The sequence below is a fragment of the Phascolarctos cinereus genome, unplaced genomic scaffold, assembly GCF_003287225.1.
Source record: "Phascolarctos cinereus isolate Bilbo 61053 unplaced genomic scaffold, phaCin_HiC Scaffold_2;HRSCAF=192, whole genome shotgun sequence".
In the NCBI taxonomy this organism is placed as follows: Eukaryota; Metazoa; Chordata; class Mammalia; order Diprotodontia; family Phascolarctidae; genus Phascolarctos; species Phascolarctos cinereus.
In genome coordinates this window covers 302,636,666-302,655,261 of record NW_027555625.1, presented here as the reverse complement: position 1 = coordinate 302,655,261, position 18,596 = coordinate 302,636,666, and the positions used below count along the sequence as shown (strand labels likewise).

Below are 18,596 nucleotides of genomic sequence, written 5' to 3'. Positions count from 1 at the left end.
AAGCCCCGAAAGGAGCGGGCTTCAGGGTCCAAAGCATTACGACTCCCAATCTCCCGGTCTTTCCCCCCCCCCCACCTCGACCCACAAGAGTTCGATTTGACCTTTGCTTGAGGGGCGGAGCTTGTCGCTCTAAAGTGAGGCTGGTAGTGTGGGCGGGGCTTCGCCTGAATAGACAAGACTCCTGGGCTGGGGGCGGGGCCTGTTATTTCAGATAGAGGCTGGGGCGGGGCCTGCTTGTTCTCTAGGGAGGGTCTAGGGAGAAGGGGGCGGTGTTTGTCACTCCGGAACTAGGCTGAAGGCTATAGGAGTGGGTTTTAATACTAATCCGTGACCTAGAGAAACGGTTCTCAAAACATTTTACACTCTTAAAAATTATTGAGGACCGAGAAGATCTTTTATTTATGTGGGTTATGTCTGTCGATACTTATTGTATTAGAAGTTAAAAGAAAATTTAAAAATATCTAATTCATTTCAAAACAGCAATAACAAACCCATTATGTATTAGCATAAGTAATATTAATGCAAAATATATTTTCCAAAACAAAAAAAAATCTAGTGAGAAGAATGGCATTGTTTTGCGTAGTTTCTGCAAATCTAATATCTGGCTTAATTGAAGACAGCTGGATTCTCATATCTGTCTCTGCCTTCAATCTGCCAGGATATGTTGTGGTTGTAGTATTTGAAGAAAATCTTGCTTCAAACAGATGCATAGTTGGAAAAAGGAAGAGCATTTTAATAGGAAAATAACATCTTAGTATTATTATAAAAATAGTTTTGACCTGGGAGACACCTTCCCCTCCAGGGGAACCACATTTTGAGAACCTCTGACCTAAAGCGCTGAAATCCAAGAAAGTTATAATTTTCTACCAGTCTCTAGTAAGGATCTTAGAATCATGTGATTGGTGCTGGAAATGAGACTCTCTCATTTAGTTAACATTAAATGCCTACTATGTGCTGAGCTCTGGGAATACTAAAAAAGAGGTTTAAAAGATAGTCCCTGCCCTCAAGGAGTTCACTGTCTAATGGAGGAAGCAATAGATATATATACAAGCAAGCTATGTGCAAGAGAAATAGGAAATAATTAGCAGAAGGAAGGCATTAGAATTAAGAGGGATTGGGAAAGGCTTCCTATCAAAGATGAGATTTTAGTTGAGACTTAAAGGAACCCAAGGAAGATAGTAGATGGAGATGAGGAAGGAGAACATTCTGGTGTAGGGGACAGCCCAAGAAAATGTGCACGTGTGAAAGATGGAATGTGTTGTTCAGCAAACAGTCAAGAGGCCAATGTCACTGAATTGAAGAGTACATGTTGGGAAGTAAGGTATAAGAAAACTGGAAAGATAGTAGGGGACTAGGATATAAAGAGCTTTGAACAGCAGGAAGAGGATTTTGTATTCGATGCTGAAGGTGATAGGGAGCTACTGGAGTTTATTGAGTAGTGATGGTTACATTGTTGGACCTGTGCTTCAGGAAAATCACTGAATGGAGGATGGATTGGAATAGGGAGAGACCACTGGGCAGACAGACCTACCAGCAGGCTATTGCAGTAATCCAGGTATGAGGTGACTAAGGGCCTTCACCGAAGTGGAGGAAAGTGTCAGAGAAAAGAAAGGGGTGAGAGATATGCAAAGGTGAAATCTGTAGACCTTGGCAACAAAATTGGATATAGGCAGTGAGAGATAGTGAAAAGCTTAGGCTGATTCCTAAGTTTCAAGCCTGAGGGACTAGGAGCATGATGGTTCCCTTTACAATAATAGAGAAAGTAGAAGGGAGGGAGAGTTTAGGTGGAAAGATTTCTGTTTTGGACATGTTGAGTTTAAGATGTTTCTGAATATCTAGTTTGAGATGTCTGAAAGGCAGTTGGAGGTGAAAGTCTGGAGGTCAACAGAGAGGTTGGTGCAGACTAGGTGGATCTGAGAATCATCAGCATAGGGGTAGTCATTAAATCCATAGGAGCTGATGAAATCACTAAGTGAAGTAGTATAGGGGAAGAAGAGAAGAGGACTCAGGATAGAACCTTGTGGGACACCTTTGGTTAGAGGGCGTGATCTGGAGGAGGATCCAGCAAAGGAGACTGAGAAGGAGCAGTCAGATAGGTAAAAGGAGAACCAGGAGAGAGTGGTGTCTGGAAAACCTAGAAAGAAGAGAGTATCAAGGAGAAGAGTGATTAATAGCGTCAAAAGCTATAGAGAGGTTAAAGTGAATGAAGACTGAGAAAAGGCTATTGGATTTTGGCCACCTCTTCATGTGAGACAAAGGTAAAGAAGGAGATTGTGACAGAAGGTCAGTATATGAGTGATAGGAGATGATGAAGAAGGGAGAAGAGGGAGCTCACAGTGAATGGCCTTAATTTTTTTCTGTAAAATATGAATCAGGGTTCTCAGTTGAGAGTGTGAGGAGGGGAAGCCATGGGGGTTTGAGGAGGGATGAAAAGGTTTGGAAGTCTCTGTGGAAAGTGGGGTAGTGAGTTGATAAGGCAGGTATGGAAGGATTATCTAGCAGCAGTGAGGGCCCAGTTGAAGATGTGTAACATAAATTTGTAGTGGACCCACTCAGATTGGTTGCATGATTCTTTTCACCTCTAGGGCTCATCCAGTTCAATCCCATCATTTAAATTATTAGAGAGGCAATGTAGTGCCAAGTGTGCTGGTCTGGGAGTCAGGAGAGATCTGGTTTGAAATTACGCCTCTGATACTTATTTGGTGTGTGGATAAGTTACTCAGGTAGTTACTTGGACCTTCCTTCACCTTAGCTTTCTCACCTGTGAAATGGAGATGATGATACCTACCCTACCTCTAGTTCTACAGTAATGTATGTAAAGTCCTTTGTAAACCTTAAAGTGATGTATTAGCTGTTATTATTGACCTTGTTGTCCAAAGCCGTATACTTTGACTCCAAATTCTTTGCTTTAGATAGCAGGGACCTTGGAGATAATGAAGTCTAGTACCCTCATTTTATATGTGGGGAGATTAAAGCCAATGGAGGTGATCATTTTTCATACTCCAACGTACCTTTGCAGACTTCTTATATGTTATTCATATGTTCATTCACTCTGCTGCAGCCAAACACATCTTGCTGTTCCTCAAAACTGCCTAGGCCAGACATCTTATTTCTTTTTTTTTTTTAAATGACCATCTATTTTAAAGCACTGTCAGAAACATAGATACATTTAAAACATTTTAAAGCATTGTCAGATACATAGAAACAATTTCAATCATACTGTTTACAAGGATGGTAGCCTTCTTTAAAGCATATTTTTTCTTTTTTAATTTTTTTTAATCCCCCTATTGTCAGAATTTCTCCCAGTATTTCTTCTCCACACCCTCAGAGAGGCATTCCACATAATAAATGATATTTATTATGGAGGGACAAAAATTGGCAAAGAAAAAAAATCAGCAAAACTGATTAGTATATAAAAACAAATCTGTAAATATGTTCAATATACCACTTCCATTGGCCTCCTACCTCTGCAACCAACCTAGGTTGAGTTGTCTTCTCAAATCTCTTCTTCAGATCCATTCAGAATGGATCCAAAAAGCCTTGTTGATATGAAATTGGCAGTGGTGCCCTGAGGACAGGGACTATTTCATTTTTGTCTTTTTTTTTTTTGGTTTGTTTTTTTTTTTTTGGCTAGGCAATGGGGTTAAGTGACTTGCCCAGGGTTCAGTGTCTGAGGCCGGATTTGAATTCAGGTCCGCCTAGCTCCAGGGCTGGTGCTGTATCCACTGTTCCACCTAGCTGCCTCTTATTTTTATCTTTGTAACTTCAGGGCCTAACAAAGTGCCTCTTGCCTAGGTAGGCATTTAATATTATTTTGTTGATTAGTCACGAACTTTTCCCCTCCAACGGACCCTGACTTACTTCCTTTACTGATTGCTCAGAAACTTAGAAAAACTACCATTAGCAGAGTCTTTCTGATGAGAACTTGTGTCTTAGTTGGGAACTAAAATTGGATAATCCTAATGATGCTCAGAAGACAACTTGATTGCCTGGGTTCTTTTGGCCACCTTGTTATTTGTCTCTTCCTGTTTTCTTAACTTATTGAACACTTCATTGGAAAATGAGGGAAAGGAAGAGGGTGAAACTTGAGTCAGGCAGTGATATAGGTCCACATCTGCCCTGTTGGGAAAAAGGATTAGGAGAGGAAGAAGAATGATTTAGGGATAACGATTTTAGAGATGAGTTTTTTGAAAGTTGGTCTTAATTTTTTTTAAATGTATAAAGAAAAGACTATGTGTAGCAAAATGGTAACAAGTTGAACTTTTTTGGAAGTGACACCTGGAAAGCAGAGAAGTATAATAGAAAGATCATTAGCTTATGGAATGGGAGGCATGGGATCTTGCCAAGTAGCTGTGAGGCCTTGGGTAAGCTTCTTCACTTATGTGGACTTCCATTTCTTTTAAAATACAAAGGGACTGAAGGGGATGATTCCGGCTCTAAATCTGTGAACCTAACCTCCTGTGTTCTGAGATCCCTTTCAGATGTGACATTTACTTTTTCTGACATTTTATGTCTAAGGGCATTTCCAGCTCTAAAGTTCTAATGTTCTATGTTCTGAGATCCCATTAGCTCTATTTTCCCCCCAAGATCCCTTCCAGATTTAACACTGTTTTTAAGGTTATTTCCATCTCTTATATTAAATTTCACAGGCTTTGAAGTTGGAAGGGACCTTAGAAATAATTTGAGAGGAAAACACTGAGGCTCAATGAAATGGCTTCCTTGTTCAGTGTTACACAGACAAGAAGTAGATAGCACAGCTGAGATTTGAGTCAAGGTGTTTAGACTCCTCAGCCAGTGCTTGTTCTGTTTTCTAAAATGTTATTACAGGGTCTCTTTTAATTCTGATACACTGTTTAAAAAAAAAACTCCTACAATTCTTTTTCTTTGCATGGGTAATTAAACACTGTTTTTAGTCTGCTATATAATAATGTGTCATTGTATACTCGACAAGCTAGTAACATTATTGGAATTCTGCTTTCAAATTTCTTGACTTATGTGCAATTAAAATCTTAGCCTTAAATGTTGGAGTAACGCAGGTTATTTATAGAGGCTATTTTCCGGTTCTCTTGTACCAGTTCTGCTTTTGGGCTCTGCTTTTTCTTTCAAAGGTTGTTTATTTCTAACCCAATTCTAGTTTGTATTGCTATACTGCATTCTATTATGATTCATAAATAGGGAGACCAGGAAGCTTGTCTCAAATTGAGCAGGCAGATTGTGGCACGTGGTAGATTAAAAATATTCAAACAATTTTTTTTTTACTAACATCTCCCCCCCAAAAAAAAAACCCACCCCTGCACATAATTAGAAGCCCATATATGGACATGGGTATGGGTTAACAGTGACCACATTTGGCAGAAGCCCAGATATAGAAAGCTCACCCAAAGCCAACCTTTTACATAGAGCTCTGCCAAAATAGAGCAGGGTTACTGCTAGTACCTGGTAATATAAATTCCCAACAGAATTTGGTCCTATTGGCTCCTTGTATAGCTGGGCAAGATCCTGCATCCTTTGTGCTAATTACTTTTACAAAACTCACGTGTTCATAGTAACAGGAGGAGAAACTATTCATGTTTAACTCATTAGTTTGCATTTCTGGAAAGGCCATGCAATTAAAAAAATATTTTTTAATTAATGGTGACTATTAAAAGCAGCGTGGCAGAGAGGATAGAGTGTTGGGCTTGAAATCAGGAGGACCTAGGGTCATATCGCGACTCTTGACTCTGGCTTTGTGAATCTGTGCGTGTTACTAAAATGTCTATGTTCCTCAGGCAGCAAGCTCTTAAGGACTTAGCTACTAAGTCATAGATGGATTGCCATCCAAGAATCTCCCACTCTGAAATCATAGATCTGTATGACTTGTACTTCACTTACACTGAAATATGAGGCTTTGAAAGAAAAAACCCCGGGGCATTATACAAAGTTCTAAATAGAAGGGACTTCAGAATATGACATGTTGGAACAGAGAATGTTAAAACTGAAAGTTACCTTAGAGATCATCTTACGGGTAAGGAGCCTTCAGCCCTGGGAAGGGGAATGGCTGTTAGGGGGACATAATTAGTGAGTGGCATAACCAGGACTCGAACCCAGGTTACCCAATTGTCATCCTTTTACACTGTATCACATTCCTTCTTTAGAGAGACTCATTTATTTTGAGAGGGTGTCTATAGATGAAAACTGGAACTAATTGGTAAAGATAGCAGACTCAGGGTGTTGGCTAATTTATTCATCTAAAACAGTGCCTTACACATAGCAGGTGCTCAAGAAATATTTGTCGAATGAACAAAATACCCACTAAGTTATATTATCTCCCTGCCTTCCCCAGCTGTGTGAGAGAGCCCCCTTTTCTCTCTGAAGCTATGAATACAGCATTGCTATTCAACAATTATGTAGTTCTATCACAGAGGTAGCTGCAGGCTGGAAAATCTTTGAGGGTTTAAAACTATAGAAATATAATGAGTAACTTGTGTTCACACAGAGGAGAATGGTATCTTCCAGAGCTCTAGCACCAGTAACATTAAAAGCCTCGGATCTGATCCATGCTTTAGACTCGCAGCAAAGAAAAGTACATTCTAATTTGTAATCAGTGCATATGGAGCAGAAGACAATTTTAATTAAAATCTGTCATGTAATTTTTCCCATCATTTTGTGCCTGTTGAGGGTTTTAAAAAAATCAGCTTAAAACCTAGCTCCTATAATCTGTACTCTCTGTTTACAGTACAGCATGGTTACAATTTTGTATATTTTTTCCACATAAGCATTTCATTATAGTCAACAAGGTTCAGGTTGCTGGAATGGCCTCTTACTTCAGTGTTCACTGCTTATTTCATATCTGTGAAAGGCTTTTCTTTCTTTCATAGGTGATTTCTCAAGGACTGTTTTGAACCATGGCTTTGGGACTAAGATGCTTTCGTTGGGTGCAGCCTGGATTTTGCAACTCTCTTTCAGTCTTGACAAGGCCTGTTTCACAAGTTAGGCTGAGGAATACGAGTGTGACCTGGAATGACTGCCGGCAATGTGGGGCCTATCTAACTGTGCCCATCCGACATTTTGCTACCAAGAAAGCCAAAGGTATGGAAACCATACCTTAATCCTCCTCCTCCTTCTCCTTCTTCTTCGTCTTTGTCTTCTTCTTCTTCTTTGTTTTCAGATACAGTCATAGAAATAACACAGAAGAACAGAGTTGGAAAGGACCATAGCTCATGATGATAATTATAGTTCATTATTTATAGAGTTAGAACAGAGTCTGTTAGAACTGAGAGAGACCTTAGCATATAAAATATTGGAGCAATAGAACATAGTATATTAAAATGGAAAGCAATCCTACAACACACAGTGTTAGAGTTGGAAGGGACCCTAAGCCACAGAATGTTAGAATAATCAAATACAGAACAGCTTTTATGTGAAGTCTCACATCTTAATAACAGCTAACATTTATATAGCCCTTACAATATGTGCCAGGCACTATGCCAAGAGCTTTACATTTATGATCCCATTTTATCCTCACAGTGACCCTTCGAGGTAGGTACTGTTGTTATCCCCTATTTTTACAGATGAGGAAACTGAGGTAAACATGATTAAGTGACTTGCCCAGGGTTACACAGCTAGTAAGTATCTGAGGCCAGATTTGAAGTCAGGTCTTCCTGACTCTGGGCCCATATCTGAACAAAAATCACCTCTAGATCATCCCTGACAAGAAATGAAATTTCTGTTGTACTTTGTTGTTTACTAAGTGTTTTCTTTACCAAAAATCCCTGGGAGGTGGGGAGGACGGTTATTTTATTTTATTTTATTTTATTTTTTTTACCTGGAGCTGTGGTTTTACTGGTATAGGGAGCTCTGTTATGTAAACTCACTGCTTCAACTAGTAGCCATCAGTAAATGTTTGGCAATTTAAAGTCCTAGAGAGTTCCCTGGGGCACTAAAAGGGGGAGTGCCATGTCCAGGGTCCCAGCCAGGAAGTGTCATTGGTGGGACTTGAATCCAGGTTTTCCCGACTCTGAGTTTGACTCTCTGTCTGCCATACCACAGTGCTTCTTGGGCAGGTTATTACCATCCTTATTTAGCAGGTAAAGAAACTGAGGCTCAGGGAGGGGAAATGATTTGCTTAATATATAGATATTAAGGGGCAGAGTTGAAACTCAGACTAGGTCTGAGGTCTCTCAAGGTCAATGGATTCTGAGCCCAGTCAACCAATTAACAAGCATTTATTAAGGGATTACTATATGTCAGGAACTGTTCTAAGCACTGAAGGTACAAAGAAAAAGCAAAATCAATTCCTGCCCTCAAGGAACTTACATTCTTTTTTTTTTTGTAAGGCAATTAGGGTTAAGTGACTTGCCCAGAGTCACACAGCTAGTGAGTGTTCTGTGTCTGAGGCCAGATTTGAACTCAGGTCCTCCTGACACCAGGGCCAGTGCTCTATCCACTGCACCACCTAGCTGCTCCAGAATTTACATTCTAAAGGAATAAAAGTCCAGTGTTTGTTGATGTTAGTGCTGCTGCCGCCTGTGTTCATTGTGTGTTTGATTCCTAGCCAAAGGTAAAGGGCATCCCCAACCCCGAGTCAACATTAATGCATCCTTGGTGGAGGACATAATCCGTCTGGAAGAGGTAAATGTGGAAATGAAGTCTGTGGTAGAAGCCCTTAAGGATAATTTCAACAAAAATCTCAATATAAGGACTTCTCCAGGTTAGTAACATATATATTGCTATCCATTATTATAATATGTTATTGCTGTAAATTGAATACATAAGGATAGGGACTAAACCTGTGGTTTCATTGATATAGGGAACTCTGGGATGAGAAAACTTTCTCCACCTTTGCAATTTCTAGTATTAGGGAGCTGCCCAGACCACTGAAAAGTTGAGTTACTTGACCCTACAACCAGTATGTTTCAGATATAAGATTTGAACTCAGGTTTTCTTGTCTCTGATGCCAGCTTTCTATCTGTTGTGCCACACAATATGTAATTAGAACCAGGAGCTTTGATCTGCATCCTCAGATTTCTTCTGGTTTATTATTTTTCATCACACACTGGGAGCTGAATGACTATAACCCTGAAATTTCCAACTAAAGAGTTTTTACATCCTGGGCTTGACCAGGAAGAATCCGTTTGGGTTAATAACTTCCTGAAAATGGCTTTTTTTAAGTGGGAAATGTCAGAAATGTCTATGAGAATGTTTGCAGATGTGACGAAGAGGCAAGTTGTCAGCTTACACGTCAGCAAGGCAGGAAAAATCCAATTTCCACTAAATGAGCCTTTTGGAAATTGTCATCAGCCTAGTGTAAGGCTCATTGGCATCTCTGGAGGTGAGGGAGTTTGGGCAGGAATCCCTCCTTCCATTCCCCTTCAGGATAGGCTGTTTTATATAAGAAATTTGAAAATATTTTAATACGTTGCTCTTGAGCAAACAAAGAGAAAAACATATGGTTCCATTTGTAAACATCATTATATACACACTGAGCTGTAAGATACAACCAGCATTAAGCAAGAAGACCATTCTTCTCCTTTGTCAACCTTTGTCAGCTGGGACATAGCTGTCTTTGCTGACAGGAGAGCATGCCATTCAGTCTCTTTAACTGTTTATTTTAACCCTGCTTATTGTTTTTGGTATGAAATGAATAAAAGGTGGCCCCTTCCCCTGGTGTGTTTTATCTGCTAACATTCTGTAGTTAAAACCAGAGAGCAAGTAGAGAAGGAGTTCTGGGAGAAATATGATACCTAAAATTGGCCAGTAAATTCTACTCCACTTGACCAGAAAAGATCTGCTGGACTGGCAGAGAGAGGCCATTGAGTGCAGTTTGTTAAATGTTAACCTCAGGGAATGTGAAGGACAGAAAAGAGGAGTAAGTGAGCAAGATCCTTGCTGGGGACCGATGAGAGGGAAAAAGTTTAACATGCTATGGATAGGCATTAAGGGGTGATAACTGTCGTCAATGTACACTAAAAACTACACTTGTTTGTATGGTACTTTAAAGTTTATAAAGTGCTTTCCTTTCACCAGACCTTTGAGGTAAGGGGACAAGGATTATTATCCCTGTCTGCAAGTGGGAAAATTAAGGTCTGTTGAAATTAAGTGACTTGTCACTGATGTCACAACTAGTTTGTGTTGGAGCTGGGACTTGAATCCAGGTCTTCTGACTCCAAATTCCTTAGTTTTCTCACCACACCATGCTGCTTAAAAAGACTTCCACCAAGATCACAGAAGTACTTTCTTTGGCAAAGAATCTCATGACAAATAAGCAGAGTGGAATTAAGATGTATCAGAAAGCATTTCTCCCTTTGTCTTCTTAATTTTCTGACTGATTTTTGTGTAGTAATAATAATAATAATAATGATAATAGCTCACACTGACACCAGCTTGACAGTTTATAGTTTTTTCCTCAAAGTACTCCTATGAGGTAAGATCATAGGTTTTAGAGCCAAAAGGAATCTTAAAAGATCATTCTCGACTCTCATTTTAGATGAGAAAATGAGTGCAAGAGAGGTGAATTGACTTACTCAAGATGACATAAAGCATTTGAACTCAAGCTCTGACTTACAGAGGGAACAATTCTGACGTACATGCATATTGGTCTCTTCAGACAACCAGTATGGGTGCACAGAGAACCTACTAATCAACTTAGATTTTAAAAAGTTTTTGAGAGGATAGATACAAGGACAGGTGATTAATACAGAGAATTAATGCAGAGTAAGAAATGAATGAATGAATGAATGAATGAATGAATGAATGAATGAAAAATTAGCAAGTTGCTTACTATGTGCTGAGTGCTGGAGATACAAATATAAAAGCAAAGATAGTCCCTGCCCTCAAGTCAAGTAAACCAGCATTTATTAAGCACCTACTATGGTCTACAGGACATCCAGTTCTTGATGTCTGATGAGCAGTTAGAGATGGGAAACTGGAGGTCAAGAGAGAGGAGATGAGGCTGGAGAAAGGTTATGGCTGGATAAATAGATCTGACAGTAGTCTGCATGGAGATGATAATTAAATCAGTGGGAGTTGATGACCAAGCAAAATCATATAGAGGGAAAAGAGGGTTCAGGACAAAGCTTTTATGAACTCTCACACTTATTGGGCATGGCCTGGATAAGGATCCAGCAAAGGAGAAAGAGGAGTGGCCGGATAGGAAGGAGGAAAACTAGAAGAGAGCAGTGTCATGAAAACCTAGAGCGAAGAGAGTGATCCACAGTGTCAAAGGCTGGCAGAGAGGTCAAGGAGAATGAGCATTTAGGAAAGGCCATTAGATGTTAGTCTGGGGGAGAAAAAACATCTAGGAGAGTGGTGGTCAGGGAGGGATATTTTGTTTTGAAAATGGCAGGAATGGGGAGTGGAGCCACAAAGGCTTTAGATGGACACATCCTGTTTAGGACCAGTGACAGAATTGATTTGATTATATTCTAGAACTGAACAGGAGAGGAGTAAAGGGTAGGCATTCAGTAGCATGACAGCTGATAGGCAGACAGCCAGGAAGTGACCTTATGGCACTGTAACAGCAGGTTTAGAGGTACCAAAGCTCAGAATGAGCTGATGATGCAGGCAAGGAAAAAATAAGGACATGAGTAAGTTGTTCTTGTTGTTGTTTTAAAAGTGATATTGGACAAAAGAGAAGAACCATTGCTTGGAGTGGATGGGACAAGGGTAACTGACTACCTAAAGAAAGTATAGTTGCCTAATTCTTATTTGGTTTGTTTTCTCTGCCAAGGAAAGTGATCTTTGCACTGGAGAAGGCAGGACAGAAATGACTTAAAAGATGTGAATAAAGAAATAATAAAGAAATAATTAGAGATGTTATCAGCCTTTAATGAATTCAGGACACCTGACCCAGATAAACTACCTCCTCCACTCCTGAAAGAACTAGCATATGTGATTTCTGAGCCACTGTTAATAATATTTGAATGACTTTGGAGAACAGGAAAGGGGCTGCAGGACTGGAGAAGGTTAGATGTTCCAGTTTTCAAAAAAGGGAAGAAAATGAAGTCTGTAAACCATAGGACAGTGACCTTAACTTCAATTCCTGGCAGATTTCTAGAACATTATTAGAGATAAGGTTAGCCAACATCTGTAAAAGAAAGATGTGATGCAGCCTTGCATCAAGAACACATCCTAGGCCTCATTACTTTTTTCAAAAGAGTTATTAATCTAGAACATTGAAGATGTAGCTGACCTTTTTTTTTTAACAAAACATTTGATAAAATCTTTCCTCCTGTTCTTGTGGAAAAGATGGGCAGAGGTAGACTAGAGAATAGTAAAGTTAGATTGAACTGGAGTTTGGTAGGTGACCAGACTCAAAGAGCAGCCCTTAGTGGTTCAGTGACAGCTTGGCAGGAGGTCTCCAGTGAAGTGCCACAGAGATCTGTGCTTCTCTTGGGGCTGTTTAACATTTGTATTAATGACTTGGATAAAGGCTTATATGACACAAAGCTTGGAGGATAGCTAACTCCCTGGATGACAGAGCCAGGATCCAAAAAGATCTCAACAGACTAGATCACTGGGCTGAACGTAATAAGATAAAATATAATAGGAATAAGTGTAAAGTCTTACATTTGGATTCAAAAAAGCAGACTTTCGAGGCAGCTAGGTGGTGCAGTGGATAGAGCACCATCTCTGGCATCAGGAAGACCAAAGTTCAGATTTGACCTTGGATACTTACTAACTGTGTGACCCAGGGCAAGTCACTTAACCCCAATTGCTTCAAAAAAAAAAAGAGTGGACTTTACAAGAACTGTGTGGAAGGAGTCATGGTTAGCAATTTGTCTGAAAAAGATCTAGGGGTTTTAGTGGATTGTAAGCTCAGTACAAGTCACTAGTGCTGTGTCATCAAGAAAAGCTAATTCAGTCTTGGGCTACATTAAGACAAGTTTCTGAGAAGACGAAGGTGATATCCTGCTGTATTCTGTTTTGATCAGACCACAACTAGAGTATCATGTTTGTTTCTTGGCATCACAATTTAGTAAGGTCAGTGATAAGCTGGAAGGGGTCCAGAGAAGGGCAGCCAGGATGGGTGAAAGGCCTGGAGCTTATGCTGTAAAAGGACTGGTTGAAAGAATGGGATAAGAACAGTCTCAGTGGAGGGGGAACATGACAGTTGTCTTCCAGGGTTTGAAGCATTGTCTTGTGGAAGAGAGTAGTTAGACTTGTTCTCTGTGACCACAGTAGTCAGAAGTAGGAGCAGTGGGTGGAAGATGAAGAGGCAGATTTAGGCTTGATACAAGGAGGATCTTCTTAACAATTAGAGCTATTCAGAAGTGGAATGGACTGTCTTGGAAGGGGTGCCTTCTCAAATAGAACATAGATAGCCAACTATTATACTGTGGTTGGTATTATTTGGCAGGTATGGGCTGGACTAGATAGCATCTGAAATTCCTTTTATCTCTGAAATTCTGTGATTCTGTATTTCCCAGTTCTGTACCTTCTACTACACCATGGGCACGTGCTTAGATAATTATCTCAATTTTACAGCTGAGGAAGCTAAGGGAGAAGTCAGTTGCTCACTATTCATAGGACTGGTGATGGCAGAGCTCTTGATTCTGAGTATGGCATTTTTTTGGTTTCACCATGATATTCAATTAGCCTAGTGGAATTGGAGCCCCTCAATGCATAGGGTACATTCAAACCCCTTTTCATCATCAGTCTATTGACCAGATTTTTTTTTCTCCTTCATTTCCTTTTATACTAGCAAAGTCCTTTGTCATGGCTAAACTCACTCAGAGTAGTGGTCCCCATTCTTTTGCTTTTGGTAGTTCAATTAAGCAGTTTCCAACAGACTTACATTTGATGAAAGCAACAATTTCAGATTACGTCTTCAGCTCAGATCATATGTCCCTGGCAAGGTATTGAATTATAATAACATAAGGGGACCAGAGTAGTCTAAAATTTAGTTGCATGTGACCTTTTATTTATTTTTGCTTTGTTCGGTTCTGAGTCACAAGAGATGTCAACAGCAAGTGATCCCTGCTATAAGTCTTGTAGTTGTATTTTGCACAGGAAATCAGGGAATTTGGAAAAACATTTTTTCTGGCTTTTGATTATAGATGTACTTCTATCAAAAAAAACCCTATCTTTGATGCTTTACAGCTGTGCCAGCAAAGTATAAGTTTGGGTAGGTCAATCCAAGGTAGAAGGACTTTGGGGATATGCTCAGTGACAGACGAAGGCTGGTGTCTGAGGACCAGTTAAAGTTTGGAGAGAAATCACCGGAAGGCTGGCCAAAATTGGAGAAACCATGATCTATGTTGGGGGAGAGAACCCCAGTCCTAATGGAATCACCAGTCTGTGAAGAACTAAAGTATAAATAATTGTGATGGTTTTTGACATTGTCAGGCTTTGCACTGGTATTTTCCAAAATTGAGCTTGGTGGTGACTCAGTACAGAGATCAGTTTCAAGTGGCAAAAATTCAGTTTAATTCAGACTTTTCTCTTGTCTGTTATGTTCAAAAAACTGTGCTGAATGCTAGGGGGGATACAAAGCTCAAATCAAAATAGTCCCTGCCTTTTAGGAGTTTATATTGGTTTTTTTTTCTTTTGGGGGGGGTGTGGAGAGGAGTGAGGGAAGGGGCTACAACATGTATAAAAGTAAGTGAAAATAAAGCCTACACCAAGTAATACAAGGTAATAGAGAAATGTGGAATGTTCTCTCTCAGGGTCCCTGGATCACATAACTGTGACAACTGGTGATGGGAAGTTTGCTCTAAATCAGATCGGCCAAATCTCCCTGAAATCGCCTCAGCTGATTTTAGTAAACATGACCAATTTCCCAGAGGTAAGATTGCATTGCTCAAAAGTTCCACACGGCCTGAAGGTGGAGTGGGGAGGAAGGCAGAAAGGCTGGGTCAAGAGGAGAAGGAAGCATTTCTTTCCCTGCCCCCACCATTTTCTCAGGGTCAAGTAGAAGACAGAGTAGAAAAAACATTTAGAGAAAATGTTAACCTGAATGGGTCGGGGGGAACAAAGAAAAATATTCTTGTTGCTGCTTGGTTTCCATTTGGTTGATTATAGGGCAGTGTAGTGGTGCGAAGTACATCATTAATTGTTGTTCAGTTGTGTCTAACTCTTCGTGACCAAATGGACCATACTGTCCATGGAGTTTTCTTGGCAAACTACTGGAGTGGTACTAAGGCAAACAGAAGTTAAATGACTTGCCCCAGGGTCATACAGCTAGTAAGTATCTGAGGCCAAATTTGAATTCACAAAGACTGACTCCAGGCCCAGCACTCTATTGAGTCCTCTAGCTGTCTCTGTATCATTAATACTGCCTTCTAACTGGACTAAATGGACCGTTTGAAAATAGAAAGAGGGCATGGGTCTTTTTGAGGCCAAGCAAGGAAACTGGCACTGACTATGGAGTCAGAAGACGTAGTTCTAAGTCCTAGCTCTGCTACTTACTAATTGTGCCTCTTTTGGCAAGTCCCTTCACTCTTTTAGGTCCCACTTTCCTTGTTTATAAAATGAGAGTTCCTTACACCTTCAGATTTCCCCTTTTTAGGTCTAAATTCTATAGAACTCTTTACTCCTTCACTCCCTAAATTCCATTGTCATCTCCACGGTATGAATCCAACCCATGTGGAACACCAGGCCCATTCATTATATAACATATTGAAAATCATAGATTCATAGAATTGGATGAGACCTTCGAACAGAGGTGTCAGCCTCCTCCCTGCCCCCATCCCCTTCTCCAACCAGATTAAAATGTAATTGGGAAATATTTAACGAAGTAAAGTATAGCATAGAGAAATGTTAATTTGTGGATTTCTAAGTCAGTATGGGGCTCACGGGGATCAGGTTTCTATTCAAGTTTGACACCACTGCCTTAGAGAATGTCTAATCTAAGCCATGCATTCGACTGAAGGGAGAATGAAAACACAAAGAGTTGGAAGTCATTTGCTCCATTGAGTTAGTAGCAGGGATAGGAATAAACCCAGAGTCTCCTGACTCCAAGACTTTCTACTACACCTTCTTACCTATACCTGTACCCTCCTCAATCTTTACTATGATGTGGGGTAGGAGAGTTAGTTTAAGAAAACAACCAAAAGTCACGTGGAGCCAAATCAGTTAAATAAGATATCTGCTCAAAATCAACAATTTGCAGGGGGGAATATAAGAAGACAGTTGTCCTATAATTGAAAAGGCCCTTAATTTGGAGCCAGAAGATGTGGATTTAAAATCTGGTTGTGCCTGTTTGCCATGTGACTTAGGACAAGGCACTTAACCTCTTAGTATAATCATATGTAAAATAAGAAGGTTGGACTAGATAATTTATATCATCCTCTCTGTGTTCTAAAACCCTTTTCTCTTCTTCCCTTTCCACCCTTTCCCCCACAAAAAAAAGTCCTCTAGGTAAAAAAAAAAAACACCCCAAGACATTTTGATTATAAATCAATGAATCTCATTTTCTTTTGTGAGTTATAATTTGGTTCTAAAGGCAGTTGTGATATCATTGGAACACGTGTCCAGCTTGTTGAGCCAGAGAACATTTGACAGGCTCAATTATAGAAGGAAGTTTCTATACCATTCCCCACCCTTTCCCACCCCAACCCCAAAGCCTTTGCTTGATGGCCACCCCTGGAGCCTATAAAACCAATGCTGCTGAAGAAGACATGGGAGGTGGAATATAATCCAGCACTTGTGTGGAGGTGAGCCTTTTCATGAGCACCATCTGCCCCTTTGAGACAAGAATATGAAGACTCAGAGGTGGTAACTATGTTCTATATCTGCTTCCTCTGGGCCCCTCAGCCATATCTAGCTAGTTTATTTTATACCAGCGATACTACAGAGCCAATTTAGGGAATGGCCTCCTAATTGCACAGCTTGAAGACCTCATCAGTGGGATTGCTTCACATTTCCAGCCACTTCTGTTATTAAATATAAAATGGCATTCACAAAAGAAGAACCTGATTGGCCACTGCAGGGTGATAGAAGGCAAGAAGAGGACCCATAGAAATTAAAGCGCTTAATTTTTTTTTGAAGTCAGACTGTCTTTATCTTTTCCTACTGCTGGATCACTCTCATTTTCTGCTCATTACAACTCGATGACTTTAGAAGCACTTGTGATGACTTGGAACAGAAGTTCATTGCCAAGGGCATCATGAGGAAATTTACTTGTTCCTTTTGTGATTCCTTTGTGTTGTCTGGTGTTATCTGGGGAACAGTATTGCTGTAACTAAACATTTCCTTCCTATAGCTTAGGAACAGTATATAAAGGACTGAACTCCCCAGCTTCAACATGCTGACCTATCCTCCATCTGTTGACTTCATTTCTTTTCAAATTCAAGGATGTTTGTTGATGCAACACAAATTTATATACACATAGCATCATAGAGTCAGAATTCATAGGATTTAGAGCTGAAAGAGACCTTCAAGGGCATCTGTCCCAGCCTTCTTATTTTACACAGGAGGACACTGAGGCCCAGAGCTGCTCGGTGATCTGCCCAAGTCACCCCAAATAGAAATAGAAGAGCTCGGATCCTCACTTACATCCTTTGATTCGAAACCCTGTGCTCTTTACAGTATGTGATGCTCATTAGAATTGGAAGGTACTTTTGAGATCATCTAATGCTAATTCTTTATTTTTCAAGGGAAAATTGAGGCCTAGAGAGGGGAAGTAATTCTCCCTAAGTCACACAGTGGGTTTGTGTCAGGATTGTGACTTGAATCCAGGTCTTGTGATTTTCAACCCTGCATTCTTTCCACTGCACCATGAAAACAAACAAACAAAAAAAAACCACCTCTTTTGCATTTGTTTAACATGTGTCTTGGCTGATAAATGATACAAGCTTGTAGCTGCCACGGACAGACTTGCCTGCAGCTAGAGTTAATGATGGGAAAAGAGAGGAATAGAAACCACAGCATGATTTTAACAAAACAAAGCAAGTAGGAAAAAAAAATACAATCAGTTCTTACCCTCTTGCTGCAATGAAATTAACTAGAAATAGTGGGAAAAGCACTGGATTTGGAGTCTGAAGACCTGGGTTCCAATCTCTGCTTAGCTGATCACTAGCTTGTGACCTTTGACATACTGCTTCACCTCACGGAACCTCATGATACTTGTACTGTTTGCTATAAGGGGTTGTGAGGAAAGTTCTTTGTAAACCTTTGAATGTTATCGAAACATGGGTGCACACATATACACAATGTGATAGAGCACTAGATTGAGTCAGGAAACCTGGGCTCTAGTCTTGACTCTGCTACTGATATACTGTGCTATATTGGGCAAGTCAGATTCCTTAACTCAGCCTCAGTTTCCTCCTCTGTCAAGTAAAACGTTTTCACTAGGTTTTTTCTGAAGTCTCCATCCAGCTCGATGACCCTAAGAGTTGGACAGACTTCAGACGACTTGAAATGAATGTCATCTGTTTAAGGTGGTGAAATCCCTGAGAGCTGTCCACCTGCACTGACCTGTGGAAGTCTGTGTGCAGTCTGCCTTCCTTTGGCGTGGGGTGGCTTGGGCTCATCACTCACCCTTGGCTGGAATACTACTCCACCAGCAGGTGTAGGCTGCCCCAGTGCCACACTTGGAGGTTTTTCAGCTTGGAAGGAGCTCCCAGCACTTACCATCTATTGTCATGACCTTCAGTAGAGCCCAGTTTTGCGTCTAT

General features: G+C 40.3%; 1 protein-coding gene across 2 annotated transcripts in view; it reads left to right on the top strand.

The window, feature by feature from the left end:
* MRRF (mitochondrial ribosome recycling factor) overlaps positions 1–18,596 on the top strand; it is a 55,437-nt gene that overhangs the window by 163 nt on the left and 36,678 nt on the right. The window contains exons 1-4 of one of the 2 annotated variants that reach the window (XM_020967619.2): positions 54–134; positions 6,858–7,068; positions 8,534–8,689; positions 14,646–14,764. In XM_020967619.2, coding sequence (XP_020823278.1) covers positions 6,885–7,068; positions 8,534–8,689; positions 14,646–14,764 — 459 coding nt within the window. In that variant the 5' untranslated portion in view covers positions 54–134; positions 6,858–6,884. Of the gene's footprint in view, positions 1–53; positions 135–6,857; positions 7,069–8,533; positions 8,690–14,645; positions 14,765–18,596 lie in introns of those variants that run through there. The other variant, XM_020967618.2, reaches the window with a different exon arrangement.